Genomic DNA, 24,574 nt, shown 5'->3' on the forward strand with positions numbered 1-24,574 from the left:
TGTCTCGAAACTTTTGAATCTCTCTTCAATCTTCCTTTAACTGTGCGAAATAGCTGCTTATACAAATGTGTAAACTAGTAGTATTAATAAATTACCTGTAAATGCAAGTTGAAGCACTCGACTCGCGCTGTCTGTCTTGCCGGCTAACTGAGAATCCACGGCAAATGGCGGGAATTGAGCGATGCAGATGGTGCGATGATCACTAATTATTCGCAGAGAGCGTTCGCGGTTACTTTCCACACTTGTCGCGAACGCGTATCAAGCAGGAATGCGACTCGTTCAACTGTCGCCGTACGAATGAACGATCCTGCGTACGGCGTGACTTTTTTTGCCGAGCGCCGCAGACCGCGAAGTCGTAAACAACTCGGTCGCCGAGCGCGGATTCCAAGAAATGACGTAGCGCCGTGAAAATCATGGTCAAAAACAATGTCAAAAACAATGTTATTCATTCGGCGCGGCTCAGTCGAACGAGGCGGATGTTACGCGTGTCTTGAAATCCTAATCGCGCGCGCAAACCCAAATCGGACCTTTTATATATAAACCGCGTCGCGGATTTTAACGGAATACTCGTAGGTTTATTAAGTTAGACACAATCTTTTCATTGCACTTCAAACGTCTTCGTACGAAGTACAAACGATTGCACGCGATAGTTATTTAAAAATACGTTAATGTCCAACCAAGTGCATAAGTGAGGAGTGTGTGCACTGTGCGCGCAACGGAGCACTCGGCGCAGTCAGAGAGCCCGAGCTATGCAAAGAGGTACTGTTGTTTGTTGACGGTAGACGCTTGGCGATCCGACATCGTTACTCTCCACGTTGTTGCGGGGCATTTGTCATAAGAATGACTTACCAATTGTACAGAAACACTACGTTAGGAAACACGCTGCAGGAAAGTCTCGACGAGCTGATGCAGGTGAGTGCACGGCGACACGACGAGTTGTAGGTTAGGTCCCGCATTTTTTGTTTTCGACGTACGTGCACGAAGAAAGATCAATTCTTTATGAACAACAACGCAATCTGCGTGTGCTAGAGAAGTTTGTGTGCTGTCAAAATATCATTTACGCTGAAAAATAACAAGAAATCATACAGCAGATTTCGTCCTTCGTGAGAGCGAAACCATTTTGTTAGACAAGTAAAAATTACCACGTATCTCACTACGTGTCCTAACGGACTAACGTGTATTGGAAGGAGGAAATATTGAATGCATTAGAAAGGGTCTTTGTTATTTCGTGACTTTATCGCATCTAACAGTGATAACGTATCTTTCAGTATGGACAAATCACGCCACAGCTCGCTCTAAAGGTGCTGCTCCAATTTGACAAGGCCATCAATCAAGCTCTAGCGACTAGAGTCAAGTCGAGACTTACATTTAAGGTACATTTCTGTGTCCGAAACGATGCCTCGATGCCCGACTTCATCGCATTCGGAAAGAATCTGATTCATCGTTTTTGTTACAGGCTGGCAAATTAAACACGTATAGATTTTGTGATAATGTATGGACTTTTATGCTTAACGACGTTGAAATCCGTGAGGTTCAGGAGGTTGCGATAGTAGATAAAGTAAAAATTGTTGCTTGCGATGGTAAAAGTGAGTATTAATACCAGTAGAACTTGAGCCCATTGTGTGTCCTTTGTGCAATTTAACAGTTTAATTTTTCAAGTGACGTACTTGATTAAACAAGCAATATTTTACAGTTTTCTTCTTACATCGTTGGTTAATTTTATCACTTTTTGGAGTACACGTGTCTTTACGATATTAATATTGTTTTCAGCGCTGGATGCGGATGGAGCGGCGAAACGATAACAAATTTAGCATGACTCGCGCAAGGTACAGCTTTCTCTTATTGTGAAAATAAACCTTTTCGTGACAAATAACAAGGCAAATAAGACAAAATTAAAATAAACTTTCTTCCCTTTAAACACTTAACTGATATAGCTAGTAATATTTCAAATTTAAAATAATATAATTTCTGTAACTGAGTTATTAAATCAATCATTATGTTCGTTTATGGTTTTTTTTAATTCAAGTATACAAGAATTTGATATCAAGACACGTTAGTTGATTATTAAGATATAAAGGATGTGTCGTTGACGGTTCTGTAAATCCAGACTCAAATTCTAAAAGGGCATTATTATTATTACTATTGATACGACAGGTTAGTTAAGATCGTTTCGATTCTATGCGAAAAGTGGAGGCAGAGAAGACGGGGATGCATTATTAACTTACAATAATTTATTCATAAACAAATACATTAAGTTGGTTATAAGAAGTAATGTACCTATACTTGTTATTGTAAGTACTGTGCTTTCTCTGATATTTTTATTATGTGGGATGGAGTTCAATAAATAAAGTACAACTATATTTAGAATGTATTGACCATCCATAAAGAAGCAAGGCACAACGTTAATAATTGCCATCCCTGCTGAAAATACCGTGATGTACTTGCAAAGTAGCGCAAACGATTCGGGTAACTTGGGATACAGGAAGGAATACTTTGGCACCCAATCCGACACGTCAACAGTCCTGTAAATGTCGGCCGGATGGCCAACAAATAACACATCCTTACCCATTTTCCTTTTTATTTGTATGATCTGCAATTTTAAATTGTTTTAAGGTGACCATTTTCGAAGCCTATAAAGACTCTATTACGTTTGCTTGTACCAACCTTTGTCACATTGTCCAGAGAAGGTCTCATACAATGAGTATCATGAGACAAACATTCGTGACTAGTTTGACAGAAGTTTTGCGACTGATTAAGCATCGTCCTTACTGGAAGGCAAGAATGCGGAGGTAAATGAAGAGGCGCGGTCTGCGGTCCTTCGATATATTCGAAGCACAGATTGCCATTTATTTCGCTGTCGGGCGTACAACAGTTCACAGCACCGTTTGTTTTCTGCTTAGCTGGAACTGACTCGTCGTAGTCCTGAAATATTACGTACGGGCGTTGCAACGAGATTGAAAAGGTACAGATAATACGAGTACTAGACGATGAAATTATAATGGATAGGTGCCTTCTGAAAAAATTACCTGCATAAATGATTGCTTGACGCAATAGCCAGGCGCAGAATGCTGCACCGCGTGCAGCATACAATCGTACCAATCCTCGCCGTTCTTTACGGGGCAATTGTTTAACTTGTATATCACATCGCGTTCCAAAAGACCAGATGGTCCTAACGCGGGTGAATTCTACAACAAAGAGTAACAAGCAAAAATTACACATTAAGAATACATTGTAACAAAAACTCTGTTCTTTGGTCACTCACAGGTAGAATAGTCTTCACGTAGACCCCAGAGCCGATGCTATAAAACGGTGCCCACAGCCATGTGGAAAACACGAGAATTGCTGCGGCTACTGTAGCAAGAATAACGTTATGCCAAATTCCCGCGCACACAATACGTAATTGATTTCTCAATGGTAATGCAACTAATTGTTCATTGCTTATGTGCACGTGAGCTATTGGAATTACGAAAACAATCATCATTCCTATCCCGAACAGCTGTACGTCTTCTCTCGCTGCGGCAAGGGCATGCCCTAACTCGTGAATTATACTACATATTGCTAGCGTCGTTACGTAATAGCCAATTTCATTGAAAGGAATATCCACGCCTGGTAACTGAAACATATGGAATCATTATTAAAACTAAACTGTACTAAAGATAACAATTGTAGCATTAGTAATTAAATATCATGTTGATCATCTGAGATAGTCATAGACTCGCGTGTATTTTGGTGATGTAGAAAGGATTGCCGTGTATAATCACATAATGCTATAAAAATTTTGTGTTGGAGTTTGCTACACGAGAACAATTCTTGAGAGATGACGGAGCATGACTTCACTTTTCACAGACTTTACCATGGGTTCTAATACAGCTCCTGAACCGGCGTCGTTCGAGGATCCGGCTAGCCACATGTTAAACGTCATCTTCAAGATAATGACAATGGCTATTGGCAAGAGTACAATGCTTATGATGACACCTGCGTTGAACCAGGCGGTCCAAAACCTGGAGCGGTCCATGCCCCATTTTATTATTTTACGATTGAAGGCGGTCGTGAACAATTTCACCCTCAATATCTGTATCTCCAGGCCGGTGTTCTCCAGGAAGTAGAGGTACGGGAAGTGCGAGCAGGACTGAAAGAAAACAAATCAGGTCCGAAGTTAGCCCCGCTACGACGAACTTGCAGTGATCCACGTCGCAAAATTGCTCGAGAGCTCGCGGCGAGAATCTCATGACAGAAAACGTGGATGTCGGTGACGACTGACAACTTGCCGAGCCCGGGGGACCTTCGCTCGCGCGTCGTTTCGCTCCGGCGGGCCTCTCGCGCCGAACTCTCGAGCGTTGGAGGCGAGAACGAGAGTCGTAGGATTTACCTTGAAAAGCGTATCAAAAAAGAATAGTGAGCAATGCATCAGAGCAATCACGATTAACACGCTCAGGGCATCCATTTTTTTGCCTATGTCAGCTTGAATTCCGGGTGCCGGTCCGCCTCGCGTATCACCACATCAACTACATCACTGCGTCTGAACGAAATGTTATTAAAAGTCACGCACACAAGCATCAGTTCCCATGTGAGTGCCGAGCACCCTCTCCCCCAGGCGTCTAACGTACTCGATGATTATATCCCTAGACCACGTTGCGGGCCCACGCTGGCGCGGATTCTCGACGATAACGCGCCCGATATCGCGTTATCGGCATCGCGCTCCGGCTGTTTTTGGCAAACCACCGTAATCTCACTGACCCCTTTTACACTGTTAAATCGGTTGGTACGCGCATCGAGTTGGTGCCATTACGACTGAACAAGACAGCAGCCGCGAAAGCTTGAAAGCCAAGCTCTGTATAAATCCGAATCGAATCGTTTACAGCACGCTGACATCTTTTGATACGCGTACCAGCTTGGTCTGATACTCGCGAGTCGGGAGTATCGAACCAAAATGATCCGCGGGCGTTTATACCGAGCGTATCAAGTGATTTTTGATACGGATATAGTACTTGGCGTCTAGTATTCGTATTGTTTGTATCTCTTGGATCTCGTCGCAACGTCTGTACGTGATCTTTCAGGAGTCGGTTCCAGCTAGACAGAAAACAAACGGCGGCCGTCAACTGTTGCAAATACACCTGGGGCTCGACCGTGAATCTTGGTCTCTAGCGTAACTCGCGAAGAGCGAAAAATTTCAGTAACGAATTCAACAATTGTCAATGAAAATGTTGACGAGTCGGGGGGAAAAGGATTCACGATCGAGTCTCCGACAGCGAGATAAATGGCAATCTGTATACTCGAATGTATCGAAGGACCGTAAAAAGTTGAAGAATTGCGCGAGCGCCGATTCATCCGAGACTTTCGCAGCTCGGCTCCAAAGAGGTGAGCGGTCTCGTCGTTCCGCGTTGAAGAACCGCGAGGATACCGCGTCGTTCCGCATAGGGAATTTCGCGCAGGAATGTGCTCGACGAGCATCAGCGGAGGCGGAACTGAAATCGCGCATCTTGACACATCTCGATGCGTCTTTCCACGCGTTTACCGCCTAATGGCCTGTCACTTGTACGCCGCTCGTCACTGACCGCGGAGAGAAAGAGAGAGCTGCATCGGGCCACGCGACACGGTATTTTCAGGCTGTGCGTGCGTGCGTACGCGCAACATGTCAGACCTCGTGGAGAATCAAGTGGAATCGCTGCTCGCCGGACAGGCGCTGGAGAACGATGACATATGCAATGTACATACTCTCGCGAGTGACACGACAGGTACGTCAGACGCGGCGATCGTTTTCGCGATGCCGTCTCTTCTCCTCTCCCGCGGTGAGAGAGGGACATTTAACGCGGTGTATGTTACAGGTGCAAAATCAGGTCAGCCGCACGTTCCCATTTGCCTGAAAACGGTGACGTACATAGTCGCCGCTGTGGTCATCAATGACCAGGGCGAGGTGTTGATGATGCAGGAGGCGAAGGCCTCCTGCACCGGCAAGTGGTACCTGCCGGCCGGCAGGGTGGAGAAGAACGAGAATCTCGTGAGCGCCGTGAAGAGGGAGGTCCTGGAGGAGACGGGCCTGGTGATAGAGCCCTCGACGCTGATACTCGTCGAATGCGCCAACGGCACGTGGTTTCGCTTCGTATTCACCGGCAATATAGTCGGCGGGAGCCTGAAGACGCCCGACCAGGCGAACGAGGAGTCGCTGCAAGCGTGTTGGGTGCGAAACATCGACGACCTGCCGTTGAGGTCCAACGACATCCTGTACCTCCTGGATCGGGGCAAGAGTTACGTTTCGAACAAGTCCGTGCCTCAGCACCCTCACTTGATGCCCGTGTCCAAGTCGCATGCGAAGCTGTCGCTCAGATTAATAGTTACATCTAAAAAAAGGGCAACGTAAGTTGTGCCGCACGTAATAGAACTGTAATGATATTGTTAGGTTCTAGCGTATTTAATGTTACATTCAAATTAACAAGATAATAAATTCTTATACGTTAGAGGTTCGATAATATACGAAAAACATTGTAGGGGCTAACGAACCACAACACTGATGTACGTGCTAAAATTTCCATTTGTGATATTTCGTAGTACACTCAAGATTTTAGGTCAAAACGTCTGTACTAACTTGTCTATGGAAATAGAAATTTTAGCATGTACATCAGTGTCGGTTCGTTAGTCCCTACAATATTTTTCTTACATATAAATTTTGCCGATAGGAACAGTTTACACGTGCTTATGTCTGACACCGAACGGTATAATCCGCCAATTTGCGAGGTCAACCCAAATCGCAGTTTACTGTCGACTCTGCATAGCTTCATGATGGTGAGTGTTTGGTGCATCGCCAAACTAAACGTAGATTGAACATTTTTATTCGTTTCTTTAGGAAATATTCGGGAACGATGTAGCTCAGCACAAGCCACACGGTTTATTGTCTGTCGAATTTAGCGGTGGACAGGGAGGAGATGGCCTGTGCTTAACATTGCTGGTATCCTTCAAACTGCCATTGGAAGACGTACCTGTAATCGGGAAGTACATCTGGCATGAACTTTCCGAAAACGTAGCAGAAACTCTCGCAGCCCGGCTACCGCGGAACATGACTGTTCCTTTGAAGGTTGTACGTTAATTGCAGACGAATGTAATTAGTTTGCTCGACAAAAGTGAACGGTGTAACAGAACTCGGAGATCTTTTTTACTAAAATCAAGTTTATAATGTTAACATTGTAGTTACCCTAGTCTACACCAATGACTTTATAACAGATAACATTCCATACTTTTAACTAATATGAATAAGCTAATAATTGTACGATAAGTAACTCAAGTATTCTTATTTTATTAATACGGTAACACGTTGGCATCAAGTTCTTCATTCCTAAGGCCTAATCTACAATATGCTCTTTGCGTCTAGAAACATTCTATTTTGCAACCAACAAATACGTTTAAACAATGCATGCAAGTTGATAAATTGTACATTAAATATTGTACAATCATACGTGGTCGACAAATTCTTTAAGCGTTTTGATTTGCCTATATAAAATAGAATGTTTCTAGACGCAAAGGGCACATCGTAGATTAGGCTTGAAAGTTTAATCAATTCTCAGTATAAAGTATAAATTAGAATTTATACTTACGATTATAAATAATACAGATACAATAGTATAATAAAAATCCACGTAATATATTTATTACGATATGTATATTTGAATCTCAAATTTGATAAATAAGTATATAATTTTAATTAGATTGTACATATAATTATAACTGTGTGAAGAAATTATTGAGAGCCAAGTTTATTAGTTTTTAAAAAATTTATTAAATATTACTACATAAAAATATTTAGAAATGTTAAATAGTTTTGAAATTTTATATTCGCATATGCGAAAAGTCAAAAGTTACATAGTTTCTAACATATCTCATTTATGCAAACTATATCACTCAACCAATATCTGTTATGTCAACTGTATGAGCAATATAAAAAAAATTTAAGAGACTATTTATTAAAATAAACTTTATATGAATAAGAGAAGTGTAGAAAGAAGGATAGCAAAAGTTTTAAGGAGTAATTTATCACACATTAGATATCAAATTGCACATATGAGCTCAAAACAAGATTTAAACTATATTTTTTATTTTTATACACATGTTTTGTATGCTCAAAATATATATCCTAATAATAATTACAATAATTTACTTATTTAATTCAAGGGCTATTTAAGTCTGATATGGATTAAAAAGTACTTGTATAAACAGATGTAATCGAACAAGAAATAATGAATATGTTAATTATTTATATAAATGGTGGAGTTTTTGTATAGAAGCATCGTTTCTACTGTCCTTTCATATCCTACTTTAGTAACTCAAAAACATCACAGATCATTATAATTATATACCATCTGATCTTAAGTAAGTCTAAGTAAAATACATGAATTTATTATTTTTTACATAGTGTTACAATTAAAATTCAGGAAGACCATGTAACTGCATCAAGGTTCAAAAATGAAAACTATTTGTTACTTAAAAATTGCTGCTTTGTAAGAGCATTGGAAAAAAAAAAAAAAGAGTATGAAAAATACTAAGGACACAGTATTTTTTTAACAGGATGTATCATATATAATTGTTACAAATCAATATCTATCAAGCTAATTATTGAAAAACTTGGGAGTAACAGCTTGTATATTTTGAGATCAACAGGCCCTCTTAAAATGCAAAAAATTAATTTTACATTTTTACAAAGAAATTATACATAACGGATGATACGTACTTTCTTATTATTAAGGCATCAAGGATTTCTTTTCAATTTTTTGGCTAGCCATCGATAATCAACTGTAACAAATTATACAACTCATCCTGCTTAATAATAATCGTATGTACCTTCAACTAGAAGTGGATGTTAATCTTCCCATAGTGTTCAATACAGTATCCTCTGTACTTTCATTCTTTATAGGAACCACATTACTAGTATTATGCATTAATTTAATGTCATCATTGAGCGTTAAAGACACATTATTTAAGTAATTTGAAGAAGCGGTAGTGTTAACATCCGTACCAGTATGCAGTGCGTGCTTTTGATTGTTCTCACAGTCAGCTGCGCCCGCGTCAGTATTTACACGATGTTTCTTCATGTGAGTCGTCAAATTGCCGCTGTGATAGAACTCCTTCCCGCAGATCTTACATTGAAACGGCTTGATCCCGGAATGTATCCTCTCGTGTATCGACAAGTTACCACTGTGCCTAAACTCTTTACCACACACGCCACATTTGTAGGGCTTGACGCCCGAGTGAGTTCTCAGGTGAGTCGAGAGATTGCCACTGTGGCTGAACATTTTCCCGCATACCTGACAACCGTACGGGCGTTCACCGGAGTGCGTTCTCATGTGTATGGCCAGGTTTCCACTGTGCGTAAAACACTTGTCACATTGGTTGCATTTATACGGCCTCTCCCCGTTGTGCGTTCTCATGTGTATGAACAAATTGCTCTTGTGTCCGAATTCCTTGAAGCAGATCTCACATTGGCATTTCAGCTTCTTCCCCGCGCCTGGCTCCGCGGTACTTTTCGACGGTCTCCCGAGACGATTGCTTTTCCCAGCGCTCAGCGACTGGGCCGCCAACGTCTGACCGACGTCCTCTAGATTCTGCAAGGCTTGCGACTTGGCTTCCTGTACCGTCATGATGTTACTCGTACTCTGGTCACACTGGTTGCCCGTCGGCATCTGATTGTTGCCATCCTCTTGATCTGCCGGATAGAACATACCATTCTGTACGTAATCCTTCACGTACGACAAGCCGCCAGCTTCCTAGAATGTGAATATACGAACGTCACTTGCCGAATTGCCTAAACGCGAGTCGCTCGCGCGAAAACGACACGTGGATACTCACTTCCGCCTGGAACATGGCCTGCTGATCGTGCATCCCGAGCTTGGCGGGCATCTCGTCCGACAGCTGGGTCTGCTCCCAGAACTGCGACAACTGGCGGTGCTTGTACTCGACATCCTGATTGATAAAAGGATACAAGGGGCTGTCCGAACTGCTAATCCTACCGCTCGCACTGACATCCTCTACAGTTGTACATTCGTGCTTTATCTGTACAGGACTGAACATCTGTAAAACATGGACAAGCCACGTGAAAACACGAGCATTCGGCGCGTCGGGGTCGCGTATGATCGCGGCACACTAACATTTTCATTCCAAGGATCGTCGGCGAGGGTCTCGACCGGGGGGCAGCGCGTCAGTTGCGAGTACTCTCGGTTCCGCTGGGCTCGGGCGACGAAAGCGTCATAATTGACAGCTGCTTCCCACTCGGCGACGAGGTGCAACGGGAGACTCGGACTATTATTTGTCAGCCCACATCGCTGGCGAGGATCCCCAGTCCCTTTGTCCCAAAGCCATTTTTTTCTCGGACATCCGAGCACGCCACCTACGCGACGGAGGACCGGCCGGGAGGGGGAAGAGGACCGAGAGCGGCGAGCAGACGCGGTTCCGGCCGCTCGATCCGCAGCGCTACCTGCGTTCCGTCCCGCGAACCAAGTAGCCGCGCGCGTCCCTCCGCCTCCCGGCACCGTCGGTACGTCGGTACGTTCGTCGACGGCCTGGAGAAATCGCCGAGAACGTTGATTTATCAAGTTGTAATCAGTTTCTCAACGAGCGCACGCGACTTATTTACGGAAGGACGAGGGGACGAGCTGCGGGATCGGCGTCCGCGTCTCGGCCGAGTGCCTGACAGCGGCGTGTTGCGTCACGTCACGCTCCTCCCCGTGTGTTTTTGTTTACAATGACATAATCGACATGTCAGGAGAGTAGCGTCCGAAAAAACCGAGAGCCACCCTCGACACGAGACCTCTCGCCCCCCCGAGAAGCTGCTCGAGGTTGGTGCGCGCGTCGTGCCATGCGGAGCACGTCGCCAGGATTCTCGGGCTGAGGGAACTCTCGCGGGTCTCGCGAAGCATGCCCGGAGGCAGACGAAACGCCGTCAGTCGGACCGGGCCGGCCGCCAGGTCCGGCAGCGGTAGCGTTGGCTCCGCCAACGGGCGGAGCAACAGCGGGGAGCGTGCGAGTACCGCCGGCGCGGACGACAAGAGGCTCGACGAGATCTACAGCGGGAGGTCCCTGGCGCCGAAGCACATTCCCATACCCGCGGTGCCGGTCGACGGCCAGCTGAGCTTCGAGGCTCTCTCCCTGCTCGTCTCGATCATCGCGGCCTGCCTGCAGCTGCTTAATCTCTACAGGACCGTCTGGTGGCTACCCAATTCCTACAATGGTTACAGCATGGTGGGTTCGCGCTTGCGTTACGTTACGCGTCCGGAAGCTGGGTCGCGGCCTCTTCGCGGCGAGGCCGGTCGTTCTGCACGCTCAGGGAATCGAAGAGTTCCAAGTCGCGCTCTTTTTCATGTTTCAGAACTTTTATTTGATAGACCCTTACCTGCTTGTATTTATTTTCACCATGGTGGCACACAGGTTCCTCTACATGTTGTTACTACGGGTCATTGAGCTCTCGTTGCCATCTGTACCTGCCAAGTTGACGATTCAAAACATCATAAGGTATGTGATTCTGTCAATGACAGAAGCTTGTAACAGGGACACAGTGACGTTTGTGCGATTCTACTTTCAGGTCATCTGTATCCCTTGCCGTGAAGAGCGTGCAAGGCTGGTGCCTTTATCACATGGCTTTGAAATATAGCTCTATGAAACTCGTTTATTTATGTTGTCCGTGAGTATCTCTTTATTATACAAGTACTTGAAGATATATTAAATAACGTACCACATTGCACTGTATACTCTGCAATAGAAACTAGAATAGTTTGTAAGAATGAATCGCTTATGGCGTCCATTTGTTTCAGAAGTTTGTCGGTATATTCATATTTTATGGTGGGAATAAGAACAACGTCATTTTTCGATAGATCAGGCGGAGGAAAGGAGGAGCGGAAAGCAAAATGTGTATTAGGTATCGTCGTACACGTCGTGGTTTGTTTATTAATATTGCCAAAGTCTAGCACGACGTCACTGTTCTCACATTTTCAGACAAACCCTTGCACAGTTGCTCGTTAAACGCATCGGCCATTCGAGCGGAGGTGTCCACTTTGAGGGCCGATTTTAACGAACGGCTAAGGCGAGCTCTATTTTCGTCTTCCACTAACGCGTACGTCTGCGTAGTCGCGCCTATTATTTTCGTACCTCCGCATTTACATTTTAATGTGTTTTGGGTGATACAGCACATAATCTTGTTTTGGCTCGGGAGGATATGCGCGTACCTCGCTCAGGTTTATCCTTTCAGGTGAGTGTCGTTCCACCCTGTGGCATAAGAATTGCCTGGCCAAGCTTAACCGTTAAAATACGTAATTAACTTTTAGATATTGCGACGAGCTACACAGATCAGCGATGCACCTAGGTCGATGGGTTAAAATAGATAATCGCAATAATCACATTTACGCCCAACCGTGGAACGACGCGGTTTTGTGGCCGCACGGCTCGATTGTAAGGCACAATCGGGAAATTTATCGCTCTGAAGGTTTGTGCACAGCAGCGGAACCGGGTAATCCAGCTCACTCTAAATTTCATGTACGTGATTCTTTTTTGCTTTTGGAGCAACACAAGATTATTAAACTCTATACTAATTGTTACATGTTCCAGACTATATTTAATAACCGCTCAACGCTACCAAGTCCAATACTGGCATTGCAATTATTATTGGTGAATGTTCAAGTGTTTCTTTTAATAGGCGTGACGGAATGGTATCAAATACTGTCGACGATATTGTTAATAGTTATACATTATTACACTTTGTTCAAAATGGCCAGAGATTGTCTGATATCCTGGAAAGTGTACCGCGCTGAACAAATAATTCAAGAGAAGTCTCAAACGGTTGTAAACCCAGTTGCTCAATAAAAGGCAAGAGTGTGATTTGTACAGTACTTATCTAATATTATTACTAAATAAAAAACGAAAGAACAAGCACCCACGTAAGAAAATTTACGTCTTATACACAACAATAAAAAGATACGCCATATATGTTTTATAGATTTATTCAATCAATATAATATATTAAATGTATTTATCTTGAAGAACAACGTGGAAGAATTTCGAATAACTAGCTGGGAGTTGAAGATTAAATAATGCAATATTAAAAGCATATAAGAATATGTTAGTGAAAACATGCTTCTAACACGCAAATATATTTGTGTATATATTCTTTATCAGCTCAGAAGAAAGTCGCGATTTTTGCGCGAGATGCTCTACATCACTCTCTAGCTATTAATAGAAATACAAATCAAGCGTGGTTAAAGATAAACATAGCGGCCTTGTGCTCTTTATGCAATTATAATTTAATAAGCTTGAACAAAATAGTATAACGCATACGTATGTGAATGCATAATTAATTCTGGAAAAGAGTGCGCGTAAATTCTATGTAATCCAATGCAGCTGTTATCGGTCTTTCCGATTTCGGATCTACGTAAGGTTTCATACGGGCTACGCAATAATCGGCCATCTCTTTCGTGAGGTTCTGGAACAAAAAGGATTAACGAATGTAAATTGCACTTTTTCACGATTGTAAGAATATTGTAACTCGCATTTCTGAATAATATTCGCGACACCTACGGCATATAATTCCTCTTTTGTGACATACGGCCGATCTGCTGCAGTGATTGCTCGGAAAGCGTTCTCTATTTCCTCCGAACTCTGCACATTCTCCGTTTCCTTGCTGATCATAAACGCCATGTATTCTTGCAACGACACATAGCCGTCTCTGTTAGGATCTACGATGTCTGCGAAGAATAATATCGTGTTAAAATGGGTATTCGAAATGTAACCGGCATAAAATTGCGAATTGAACTCAACAAACCTAAGATGTTCTCGAATTCTGGATCGGGTTGTCCTTCCTCCATCATAGGAAGGTCGTAGCCCAAAGCCCTCAAGCACGATTTGAATTCTTGATGATTCAGACGGCCACTCTTGTCCTTGTCAAAGTGCTTGAACATCATGGAGAATTCTTTGAGTGCGTCTTCAGATACACCGGATTGATTTCGCGCTTGAATCTGCTGTTCTAAATTGTGTTGCATGCGCATTCCCAACTGATCCAACTGATCCCACTGCTGCGCCAATCCTACGGTACTGTGCTCTGTGTAACGATTGTCGAGAATTAGATGTTCCTCCAGAATAGCCCCCAGATCTTCAATCTTCTTCAGGTCTTGACGACGTGCGCGCACTTCTTGAGTTTTCCGCTGTAAATTTGAAGAAAATCATTTATATGCAACATCGTTTGCAACATGAATACAAATCTCGCGTTAATTATGCTTATGATAAGTGCATCTGTTTCAGTGAAACAAACCTTGGTAGCCTCCAGTTGCTGTTCTAAAGATCCAGATCCTTCCATCATAGATGTTCTACAAGAAAATGAATGATTGCGTTTTTATTCCTTTTAATTAAACAGCTAGGTGACTAAATAATTGAAGATCGATGCAAACCTCGTTTCCGCGAGCCACTGGTGGAAGGCATTGGCATGCTTGGCGAATTCCTTACGCAATTTATCATTCTCCTCCTGCCGCTGCGCTTCTTTCGCGAGTTCAACATCGCGTTCCTTTATTATCTTCTGTAAGTTACGCCAAGTATCTTCCAAAGCTTCCATCGTGAACCACGTGTATGGATTTGGCCCGACGTTGAAGCTCTTGATTTGCCGGTCAAGGGCAGCCAGGGCTTGGAAGTCAGCTTCAGCCGAAGATAAGCTAGCTTGAAACTGCGCGTGTGCCTCGCGAAGGGCACGAATCTCCTCGATGCTGTTACAACGCACAGGATCCGTCAGATCTTCCTCGGCATTCTCGAACCAAGAGTTGAAAGCGGACGCTTTCTTCGCAAACGTCAGATAGAGCTCCTCGATCTGCCTGAACTGATCCTGCATTCTCAACAGACGTTGTTTCCTCGAATCTGAATCGGCCAGAAGTTTCTGCCAGCGAGCGATAACGTCGGCATGACGCTTCTGAATGCTGGGCGTCTGATCGTGGCCGGAATCGACGAGCATTTCCTTCAACGAGGTGATATTCTGAATGCCTTCGTGCTCAAAGGCGTGCAAGCCAGCGTCGAACGTCTCCTGTTTCGTGAGCAGCGTCTGTACGGTAGATAAATCTCGTCCGAATTCCTCGGAACGTACGTGAGTCTCCTTATCGGCGATCCACGACTCGACTACGTCGGCCTTCCACATGAACTGCAAGTACGCCGAGTTGTCGTTCAACCGTGTCTTCCTGCGGGCCGCGAGAGCTCCGAGTTGCTCCAATTTGTTGCGCAACTGCGCGCATCTTTGACTGATAGCGTCCGCTCGATGATTGCCAGCTTTGATCAGCGTTTCGCCGGCCTCGCAAATGTCCTTGCAGCGCTCACCGTGGGCCGCAAAGTCGGTCTCGAATGCATCGTGTTTCTTCAAAAGGCCCTGAACAGCGGCCATTGTATCGCCGTAATCTTCGACGGAGAGCAATTGCTGCTTCTCCGTAATCCAGGCTTCCTCCTCTTCGACCTTGGCGAGGAACTGCTGATACGTCAAGGATTCGTCCAACTTCTGTCCTCTAGTGGCAGCCAATTGCTTCAATTCAGCCCACGCTTGATTGAGAAGCTTCAGACGCTGTTCGATCTCGGGTACTCCCAGATTAGAAACGTCCATCAATTTCTCCCCCGCTTCCTGGACAGCTTGGATGGCGGGTTCGTGACTACCAAGCTCGGCCTCCAATCTCTTGTGCTTCTTCTTCAAGTTCTGTACGCCCGTAAGGTCGCGGCCATAGTCATCCGATCCGACGAGAAGCTTCTTCTCCTTGATCCAAGACTCCTCGTCAGCAATGTCGCGGAAGAACTGATGCAGAGTGTTGGCTTCATTGAGCCTCGCCTGTCTGTGCGCCGCTAGGTTCCTGATTCGCTCGTAACGCTCATTTATGCTCTGACGTTTCTCTTGAATACCAGCGGCATCGAACTGGCCGCTCTCGATCAACGAATCAGCCTGTGCGTTCATATCCTTGATTCTTTCCTCGTGCGCCTGTATGTCTGCCTCAACAAGTTGATGTTTCTTCATGAGATTTTGCACCGAAGCCAAGTCCTTGCCGGCGTCTTCGGACGTGAGCAAACTCTCGACTTCCCCGAGCCAGAAATCAAGATCCTTGACGGCAGCGATATAAGTACGCTGTTTGTTGGCTTCCTTCAGCTTCATGGACTTCTCTGTGGTCTTTTGCGTAAGGTACTCCCACTGGTCAGCGATAGACGCCAATCTCTTTTGAACTGCATCTTCCGAACCGGCACACTGATGCTTTTCAATTAGATTGCCTCCCATAGCGAGCACCGATTGAATTCGGTCCGCATTGGCTGCCAATTCGGCTTCGAAAGCCTGATGTTTCTGATGCTTTGACTGTATGTTGGCGGGATCCTTGTAATTCTCTTCAGTTGCCAGTTGAAGTTTCTCGGCAATCCAATTTTCCATCTCGTCCGCGTCTCGAGAGAACTGCTGCAGAGTTTGAGACTCGCCCAGCCTCGAGCGCTTCTCAATAAGAGCGTCCTTCAAGTGCCGCCAGCGATCCAACACTTGACATCGTCTTTCGTCGATGGGTTTAGCGGCGTAATGCTCCGCGGCAATCAGCTGATCAGCCAGAGTCTGTAAGGTAGCGATCTTCTCCTCGTGAGCGTTGATCGCTTTGTCAAAATCTTCGTGCTTCTTGATGAGAGCCTCGACGTTGTCGCTGCTGTCCACCGCATCGGCACTGCTGAGAAAAGCCTCCCGCGCGCTCATCCAATTCTCCGCCTGCTCGCAATCCCTGCAGAACAGCTGCAGTTCGAGATTCTGGTCGAGCTGCATGCGTCGTTGGATCCAAGCTTTCTCAAGCTCTTGTCGCGCCTCGGACATAGACTCGAGTTTCTCCAGTATTTCGACGCTGGCGTAGTGGCTGGATTGCAATAGTTGTTGGCCGAACAATTCGAACGCCTGGAAAGTACCTGCTCTAGCATCTATCTCCATCCGGTGCTCCTGTACAAAAAATTAACGAAATGTACAAAACTGGATTGCGATTCGGTTCTCGAGTGTTTTTGAGTGCCAGTACACAACTCTCTTTGTTTGTTACATGATCAAATCCATTCGGCAATAGATATTACAAGCAGAAAGGTAGTAATTACGCGATAAGCATTGAAAATACTCAAACTGTTAATAGGCAGTATTTTCATTGCAAAACATCGGCACAAGGTCCAATCAACTTCTCCTCTCGTAAAAGAAAAAAAAAGATAAATCATCTACGAGACGGATTACACGAAAGAAATTTAGGCACTCTCGCCAGGCAACTCCGCGACTCCTTTGATGCATGCTCAAACGTTCTTATACCTCTGGAAGTATGCCGTATCGCGCATCTATCTCTGCTCTGTGATTCTATAATTTAAATGACTTGGTGAAGGATTTGCCAAGAGATGACTGTGACGACTGTGTTTCTACCATGCTACGATGGAGATTGTCTTTACCTGATGACGTTCGAGCAACGCTTCGGCACCCGTGACGTCCGATGCGAGCTCTTCGGAAGCGACCAAGCCCATCATTGAATTAATCCAGGCCATTAAGTCGCGATAATCACTGAGGAAGCGTTGCAGATCGTACGAGTCCAGAAGCTTCTCCTTCCTGCTGTTAGCTTTGGCCGTCAGTTGGGTCCACTCTTCGTTAATCTCCTTCTGCTTGGCGTACGTTTGCTCGGCAGTTTCCGGATGCGACTGCATCAGGCGATTAGCCGTCTCGTCGAGTTGCTTGATCTTGTCGCCCAGAGCCGCCAGATCTCTCTCGAGACCCTCGTGCTTACGCTGCAGAGCTTGAACGCTGCGCAAATCCTTGCCCAGATCGTCGTTGTTCAGCGCCGCGTCCTTCTCGCGAATCCAGTCCTTGGTTTCATCGACATCACGATGGAACCGTTGCACCTCGTGAGCAGAGCCGAGCTGACTGGCTCGTTCTGCCGTGAGGGTTTGCAGACTGGTCCACTTCTCGTTCAGATCTTGAATCTGAGTCTGAATCTTCAATGCCGCTTCGGTCTGCCCAAGGCTCATCAGCTGCACGGCGATTTCGTTCATCTCGGCCAAACGCACTTCGTTCGCCTTAAGATCAGCTTGAAAGTCGTCGAATTTCTTCTGCATAACTTCCACCTGTTCCAGATCCTCGCCCACGTCCTGCACCTGGGCGTGATTCTCCTTATCCTTGATCCAAGTAGCCAACTCGGCGGCTTCTCTCACCAGCACGTAAGCCTTGGCCGTTTCATTAAGCTTGTTCTGACGCTCGCGCGCAAGACGCAAGAGATCATCGTACTGCGCCTCGATCTGCGAATGTCGCGCGGCGATCGAGCTTTGCTCTCTGGCCAAGTTCTGCTGCGACGCGCTGAGACCCGCCTCAGGTTCCACGCGCTTCACGTACGCTGCCGGCACGAATCCTTGACGGTCGTTTACCTCGACCTTCCACCAGTCCTTGTTGTTGGAGTTGAGCAGCGTCAAAGTATCGCCCTTCTTCATGGAAACTTCTCTGGGTGACTTTTCAGTGTAATCATAAAGGGCCACGACACACTCCTTGCCGGTGATGTCGATCGTGGGCGTCTCTTGCTGCCTGCATGCCGCGGCTTGATCTCTCAGTGCCGCGATGGTGCTCGCGAACGCTTCCAGATCGCTAACCAAGGCCTCATGTTTCTTCAGCAGAGCCTCGGAGCTATCCTCGTCCTTGCCGTAATCGCCGTTCATCACTGTAGGACGCTTGTCTTTCATCCACGACTCAGCTTCGTTCGCATCGGCGAAATATTGATGCGCCTGCAAAGAGTCGTCCAAGTCATTCTTACGTTGCCGAGCCTTGTCCTTCAACTGTCCCCAGTGCTCGTCCAAGGTGCCCAGTCGATGATTGATTTCGTCGGCCGCGAAGTGTCCCTCTTGCAACATCGTCGAGCCCGCTTGGCAAACCGCGGCCACTCTCGGCTCGTGGTTGTTGATCTCTGCCAGAACAGCCTGATGCTTCTTCTGGAGGTTCTGCACGCCGATCAAATCACGTCCGCGATTCGTAGACGCGGCGACTGGCTCCTTCTCACGAATCCAGGCCTCCTCGTCCTCGATATCTCGAAACAGTTGCTGCACCTGAAGCGAATCCAAGAGTCGTTGCTTCCTCACACTCATAGGACGCTGCAGGGCGCCGTATCTACTTTGCAGCTGGTCCTGCTTGGTTTTGATGTTGTCTGCATCAAAGTGACCGGATTTGATAAACTGCTCGGCCGCTTGGGTGATACCGTCGATTCTGTCGGCGTGAGAGCCTACGTCGGCCTCTAGGAGCGCATGCTTCTTCTGCAGATTCTGGACGCTGGTTAAGTCTTTGCCGTAATCTTCCGACATAAGTTGCCCTTCCACCTCCGACAGCCATAATTCGATATCTTCTACCGTTCGGTTGAACTGTTGCTGTTGGGAAGCTTCCTGCAATTTCGCACCTTTCTTTTCGGTGGCCCGCGTCAAGTTCTCCCACAGTGTCACGATCTCATCCGAGCGGGTGCGTATGCGATCGCTAGCGTAGTGACCGCTCTCGACCAATTCCTGGCCAGTGGCCACCATCTCCTCCATACGCGTCCTGTTCGCGTTTAATTCCTGCTCGAAGTTTTGATGCTTCTGGACTTTACCGTTCAGATTCGTGGGATCCAAGTAACTGTCGTCAGTGGCAAATTTGAGCTTCTCGTTAACCCAGCCCTTCGTTTCGTCGCAGTCTCTTTCAAACTGTTGTAGCTTGTACGCATCCTCCAAGCGACGGCGTCTCTGAGCCGACTTATCGAGGAGAATGGCTCGTCTTTCCAACAGCAGCTGCCGCCGTTGCGCCACATCGTCCGCAGCGTAATGCTCGCCTTCGATTAACTTTCCAGCAAAATCATCAAGGACCTTGATCTTCTCTTCTTGAGCCGCCAGGGACTTGTCGAAGTCCTCGTGTTTCTTAATGAGCGCCTCCACGCTATCGAGGGAGTCCCCCAGGTCTTCGTTAGCCAGAAACGCTTCCTGTTTGGCCATCCACGCGTCCGCCTGTTCCGTGTCTCGGTAGAATAGCTGCAAATCAACGCATTGCTCGTACAAGATACGCCTCTTCTCCCACAGGTTCAAGAGAGATGACTTGTCGTCAGCGAGAGAGTTGAGTTTCCGTGCCACTTCTTCGGCAGCATAATGTTTCTTTTCCAGGAGCTTATTGCCAGCCAATGTGGTCGCATCAAAGCTATCAGCTCGGGCGTCGATTTCTCCTTTGTGTTCTTGATGTCGGTCGACCAAGGCCTCGGCGCCGGCCACGTCTTTAGCCAGCTCGTCCGCGGAAATGATCGCGCGCATATCGTTCATCCAGGATACCAAGTCGCGATAGTCGGCCAAGAACCGATGTAAATAATAAGATTCGTCAAGTTTGAGGCGCCGCTCTTTCGCTTTCGCGGTAAGGCTCTCCCACGACTGCAGGATCTCGGCGCGTTTAGCTTGAATTTGCTTGGAATGGTCGGCTTCGTGAATCGCGGCAAGACGATCAGCTTCCGCGCCCAGTGTGTACACCTTGTCCTCCAGGGCGGCCAAGTCTCGCTCGATACCCTCGTGTTTTCGTTGTAGCGTTTGCACGCTGGCGAGATCTCGTCCGAAGTCGTCGGACGACAAGACAACGTCCTTCTCCGCGATCCAAGCCATGGTCTCGTCGGCGTCGCGATTGAATCTCTGGATCTCGTGTGCCCCGAAGAGCTTCTCCTGCCGCAGTGTGGCCAGTTGTTTCAGTCTCTGCCAGGACTCGTTGAGCTCCTCCTTCCTGCGTAAAATAGTGTCGCGTTCGGGGTGCCCGTCCAAGAGCAACTTATCCGCCAGCTCGTTCACTTCCGTAACTCTGTACTCTTGGCTCGCCATGTCCTTCTGGAACTCGTCGAATTTTCTTTGGAGCACCTCCACGTGCTCCAAGTCGTCACCAAACTCATCGGTCGTAACAAATGCCTCCTTGTCGTGAATCCAGAACATCACCTCGTCGCACTGACGAATGAACTGTACAAGAACCTGCGCCTGCTGCAGCTTCAAGCCCTTGTCAGCTAATCGGGACAGCAGCAACTCCCACAGGCGATGTAGTTCCTCTTTAAACGGTTAAATGTATTGCGTTAAAAACAAAAGTCAGTTTCTCGCACGTACGGCGTGCCTCACAATTACAATATTTTTGATTGACCATTTTCGATTCATATATTTGAAATGAAATCACATGTTAAAACATTTTATACAAGTTGAACGAATTATTAGACAACACAACCAGCACAGTTTATTGAATTGATACGACATTTCGACCATTCAGATTGTGATCCTTTTCGAATAATGCAAATCACAGATCAGACTCTGTACTTTCATGAAGCTACTGTTAACCATTACAGATGTGCCTTGTAACGTAAAGTTTCTCTTTGAAATTGTTAGAGTCAAAGTATGCCACCAAGTTTTTACATACTAGAGATATCAATTTCCTTTCGAGATCATCAAAGTTAAAGTGTGCTAAAACTGCCTGCCAGTTCGTCTAATAATTTGTTCAAACCGTTAATCATCGACTGGCGACCGAAAGTATATTCTTCACTTTCTACATATTTTACGAAAAATAATTCATATCACTATTCGTGAAACATCAATTACATTTTTTAACTGTTCTTTTACTAGAAAAAGCTAATTATTAACATTAGATCTTTCCAGTATTCCTCATGTGTACATAAAAACTTGATAACATACTTTGACTCGTAAAAATCTCGAAAGGAAATTGACATCATTAATGCTTGAAACTTGATAGCACATTCTAATGATTTCGAAAGGAAATAGATATCCGTAGTGCGAAAAGATTGGTGGCACACTTTGACCAACGACCTCGAAGAGAAACTGACACCTCTGACTCGCATGTACCTAATCTCTTGCGAATTACATCGCTAGAGAAATGATGCTGCGCTATCATCTCTGAGCCGGTGTTATCAAGCAGCACGATGGCATTTGAATGAGCGGCGACCTCCGCCTCAAAGGCCTGGTGCTTCTGTATCTTCGCCTGTAGATTCGTAGGATCCTTGTAACTCTCGTCGGAGGCAGCTTGGAGCTTCTCGTAGATCCAGCCTTCGAGTTCGTCCGCATCTCGCTTAAAGTACTGAGAAGCGAGAAAAACCGCCAAGATGAGTCAACGAGCTAGGAACTAGCGGTCGGGGAGAAAAAGAGGAACACTCGGACACGTACCTGAAAGCGACGGGAGTCCTCGAGCTTGTCCCGCTTGTTGCGCGCCTCCGCTTTGAAGTTGGAGTAGCGTCCCAACACCTGCTCCCGCCTCTCCTGGATGTCCTCCGGATTCTCGAGGATCTTCACCTCCTTCGGCGTAATTTGATCCATGGCTGGCCGCGACTTTAGCACAGCTTCCACCGATTATCGTCCAAAATGGCCACAGTGGGGTGTGGCAGGATCAATTCGCTGCCGGGATCGATAAGTGAGGCTCTTGTACCGCGGGCGGAGAGAACGGCGGGTCGTTGAAAGCGCGCGCGACGACAAGTCGTGTCGTCGGTTATCCGGGAACGAGGAATTGGCTCGAAAGCTCGCAAGCTCGCGCAGTTTCGTCTGCCACGAATGACGTTCCGATGAAGCTGACCGGATTCCTCCTGCACTCCCGCAGAAGTATAAACTTACTCCGCGCACTGATAAATGTTGCAGTGGCACCACTGATCTCAAGTGGCACCACTCCTTGATTGGATGCTCGGTCAAGCCTCGCGCCAATCACAACGAAGATTCAACAGGCTTTAAGGTGCATTTTCACGTGTCGCTCGAACCGGCCGTTTCAGCAACAAAAAAGGTCACGTGATTAATAACCTTACTATCGACTTTTAAACGTTGTATGTAATAAACACAAATAAAAAAACATAGTATTATAAAAGAATAAAATATAATGTGTGTTTGTTTTATTCTTTTCATCGTTATCCATTGTAGGCTCCAAGGTGTCATTTATATTGGTTATTTTATCAACATTAATACTACCATCAGTTTTGATGTCTTTCGATGGTACTTGCTTTTTTAGAAAAAACCCAAATATTGTTGGAATTGCATATTTTTTAATTTGTGTTTATTATCTGGTTCCCACATGTCTGGTGCAAAATGAACCTATATGTTAACAATAGTTTAGGTACATAATTTCATAACGATTATATTTATAACATTTAATAATATATAGATTAGTTATGTTTCAAGTACTATGGTATTCGAATATTAATGCGAGCCATTCTATCTTATTATTGCATTAATTCATTGGTCGTATTTTTCCATAGCTTTAATTCTACGTGAAAATGAGTAGGATTTCTTCTATCACGAAGTTTTCACGTTCAATGTTGCTATAAAACCATAGACATAAAAGATAGACCCAGCATGCCCATTCATTTCCTTAAGAAAAGTTGTCACGAACATAACAGACAGAGAGGCAAAATAGAGTGGCCGCAGGGGACATGAGAGGGAGCGAGAGACAAAATATTCACTTGCGCACAATGTTTTGTCTCTCGCTCCCTCTCATGCCTCCTGCGGTCACTCTATTTTGCCTCTCTGTCTGTTATGTACGTGACACGTATACTGGGTCCTATCTTCTATGTCTATGTATAAAACATACATAATTCGATTGTCAGTACTAAGCAAAAACGCAGAAGTATAGCCCGTTTACACGTGAACACCAACGGACAGGGTGCGGCGTATTTGTTAATGTTTTTCGCCACATTCTTTCGATGTTTTTTGTCCCCCGCGCGCGCCGCTCGGCAGTGTTTACGTCGCGCCGCCCGCGCCGCGCGCCGAGGTCAACGAACGTTCTCGTGTATCGCAGTAGCATTCGAGCCGCCGCGGCGGATGCCACGGGACAGTGTGCGCGCTCGTTCTCGACGTAATTAAACGACGTCACGACTGCCCGATCGAGCTTTTCGATTTCGCACGTACCGCGGGACGTCGTCTTCGTTTCTCGGAGCGTTCATTTAACTCGCCATACGGGAAGCGGACCGCCGAATCGCCGTCTACCGTTCGCGCTTGCCGTGCCTTCGGTAGTGTATAAAATGGATTAAATAAATCAAACGTAACGAGGCTCGATTTTTCGTCAACGTGTGCATTTACGTGTTTAATTGCGCGAGCGATATCGAAGTGAGAAGTGAATCGTCGCGCGTCGTTCACTCGACTCGAGTAGTACCGTGCGTGCCGCCAGAAAACGGTGCCATGTTGGATTATTCGAGAAGCACGACGGACGCGCAGTGCACCGTTCTCCCGCACCGACGGCCACCACGACGCGTTTCACGAAGGCACGCACAACGGCGTTGAGTTCAATCAAGGTAGCAATCGCGTTGATTCGATACTCGTGCGTCGACGATCCACCGAGATCGCGAGAAGCCGGAATCTTCCGTATCGTCGCCGTCGCGCCGCCGTAACCTCGCGCGACGCTAACACACCCGGCCGCGATTTCAGTTCGTGTCTCCTCGCGAGTGTAGAATTTCACGCGTGACGCGCGGCAAGAGAGACGTTCGCGCGAAATCCCGCGTTCACGCCCGCATTCGGTCGCCTTTCTCGGGGAAACGCGCGAGGTCAGCCCCGCGGTTCTTTTGCCGAAACGTTCCCGCCAACTTGCGCGACGCCATCGATCGTGTCC

At 46.2% G+C, this 24,574-nt stretch overlaps 7 protein-coding genes across 10 annotated transcripts; 3 read left to right on the forward strand and 4 right to left on the reverse strand.

Moving 5' to 3' along the window:
• The first annotated feature begins 694 nt into the window (after positions 1–694).
• On the forward strand, positions 695–2,001 carry LOC105568305 (transcription initiation factor IIA subunit 2). The gene is made up of 4 exons (XM_012023876.1): positions 695–912; positions 1,269–1,373; positions 1,457–1,586; positions 1,771–2,001. Exons 1-4 carry the CDS (start codon positions 841–843, stop codon positions 1,800–1,802), a joined length of 339 nt encoding a protein of 112 aa, XP_011879266.1. The 5' UTR covers positions 695–840; the 3' UTR covers positions 1,803–2,001.
• A 215-nt stretch (positions 2,002–2,216) lies between these two features.
• LOC105568306 (membrane-bound transcription factor site-2 protease) lies at positions 2,217–4,550 on the reverse strand. The gene is made up of 6 exons (XM_012023877.1): positions 4,370–4,550; positions 3,854–4,129; positions 3,263–3,613; positions 3,027–3,185; positions 2,665–2,922; positions 2,217–2,590 (listed from the first exon to the last, which is right to left on the reverse strand). Exons 1-6 carry the CDS (start codon positions 4,442–4,444, stop codon positions 2,222–2,224), a joined length of 1,488 nt encoding a protein of 495 aa, XP_011879267.1. The 5' UTR covers positions 4,445–4,550; the 3' UTR covers positions 2,217–2,221.
• Positions 4,551–4,742: 192 nt separating this feature from the next.
• Positions 4,743–5,492, reverse strand: LOC105568308. 2 transcript variants are annotated; one of them, XM_012023881.1, is made up of 3 exons: positions 5,274–5,492; positions 4,989–5,070; positions 4,743–4,831 (listed from the first exon to the last, which is right to left on the reverse strand). In XM_012023881.1, the coding sequence occupies exons 1-3, from the start codon at positions 5,477–5,479 to the stop codon at positions 4,751–4,753; spliced, it is 369 nt and encodes a 122-aa protein (XP_011879271.1). In that variant the 5' UTR covers positions 5,480–5,492; the 3' UTR covers positions 4,743–4,750. The 2 variants fall into 2 exon arrangements, with proteins under 2 accessions (XP_011879271.1, XP_011879270.1); XM_012023880.1 differs by having other exon boundaries at positions 4,743–5,070.
• Positions 5,482–7,170, forward strand: LOC105568307 (8-oxo-dGDP phosphatase NUDT18). The gene is made up of 4 exons (XM_012023878.1): positions 5,482–5,735; positions 5,826–6,354; positions 6,675–6,780; positions 6,842–7,170. The coding sequence occupies exons 1-4, from the start codon at positions 5,633–5,635 to the stop codon at positions 7,079–7,081; spliced, it is 978 nt and encodes a 325-aa protein (XP_011879268.1). The 5' UTR covers positions 5,482–5,632; the 3' UTR covers positions 7,082–7,170.
• Positions 7,171–8,541: 1,371 nt separating this feature from the next.
• Positions 8,542–10,381, reverse strand: LOC105568309 (zinc finger protein OZF-like). The gene is made up of 3 exons (XM_012023882.1): positions 10,131–10,381; positions 9,832–10,053; positions 8,542–9,749 (listed from the first exon to the last, which is right to left on the reverse strand). Exons 2-3 carry the CDS (start codon positions 10,051–10,053, stop codon positions 8,829–8,831), a joined length of 1,143 nt encoding a protein of 380 aa, XP_011879272.1. The 5' UTR covers positions 10,131–10,381; the 3' UTR covers positions 8,542–8,828.
• A 131-nt stretch (positions 10,382–10,512) lies between these two features.
• On the forward strand, positions 10,513–12,860 carry LOC105568310 (transmembrane protein 39A). Of its 2 annotated transcripts, XM_012023884.1 has the most exons (7): positions 10,513–11,220; positions 11,348–11,490; positions 11,561–11,659; positions 11,790–11,893; positions 11,971–12,223; positions 12,300–12,507; positions 12,580–12,860. In XM_012023884.1, the coding sequence occupies exons 1-7, from the start codon at positions 10,897–10,899 to the stop codon at positions 12,832–12,834; spliced, it is 1,386 nt and encodes a 461-aa protein (XP_011879274.1). In that variant the 5' UTR covers positions 10,513–10,896; the 3' UTR covers positions 12,835–12,860. The 2 variants fall into 2 exon arrangements, with proteins under 2 accessions (XP_011879274.1, XP_011879273.1); XM_012023883.1 differs by having other exon boundaries at positions 12,300–12,860.
• A 95-nt stretch (positions 12,861–12,955) lies between these two features.
• LOC105568311 (spectrin alpha chain) lies at positions 12,956–22,623 on the reverse strand. 2 transcript variants are annotated; one of them, XM_012023885.1, is made up of 9 exons: positions 22,156–22,623; positions 21,838–22,069; positions 17,422–21,038; positions 17,288–17,332; positions 14,412–16,939; positions 14,276–14,330; positions 13,790–14,168; positions 13,546–13,712; positions 12,956–13,450 (listed from the first exon to the last, which is right to left on the reverse strand). In XM_012023885.1, exons 1-9 carry the CDS (start codon positions 22,303–22,305, stop codon positions 13,322–13,324), a joined length of 7,302 nt encoding a protein of 2,433 aa, XP_011879275.1. In that variant the 5' UTR covers positions 22,306–22,623; the 3' UTR covers positions 12,956–13,321. The 2 variants fall into 2 exon arrangements, with proteins under 2 accessions (XP_011879275.1, XP_011879276.1); XM_012023886.1 differs by lacking the exon at positions 17,288–17,332.
• Between the last annotated feature and the right edge of the window lie 1,951 nt (positions 22,624–24,574).

This window comes from Vollenhovia emeryi, unplaced genomic scaffold (assembly GCF_000949405.1).
Source record: "Vollenhovia emeryi isolate VEMERY1.0 unplaced genomic scaffold, V.emery_V1.0 DF939130.1, whole genome shotgun sequence".
NCBI classification, from domain to species: Eukaryota; Metazoa; Arthropoda; class Insecta; order Hymenoptera; family Formicidae; genus Vollenhovia; species Vollenhovia emeryi.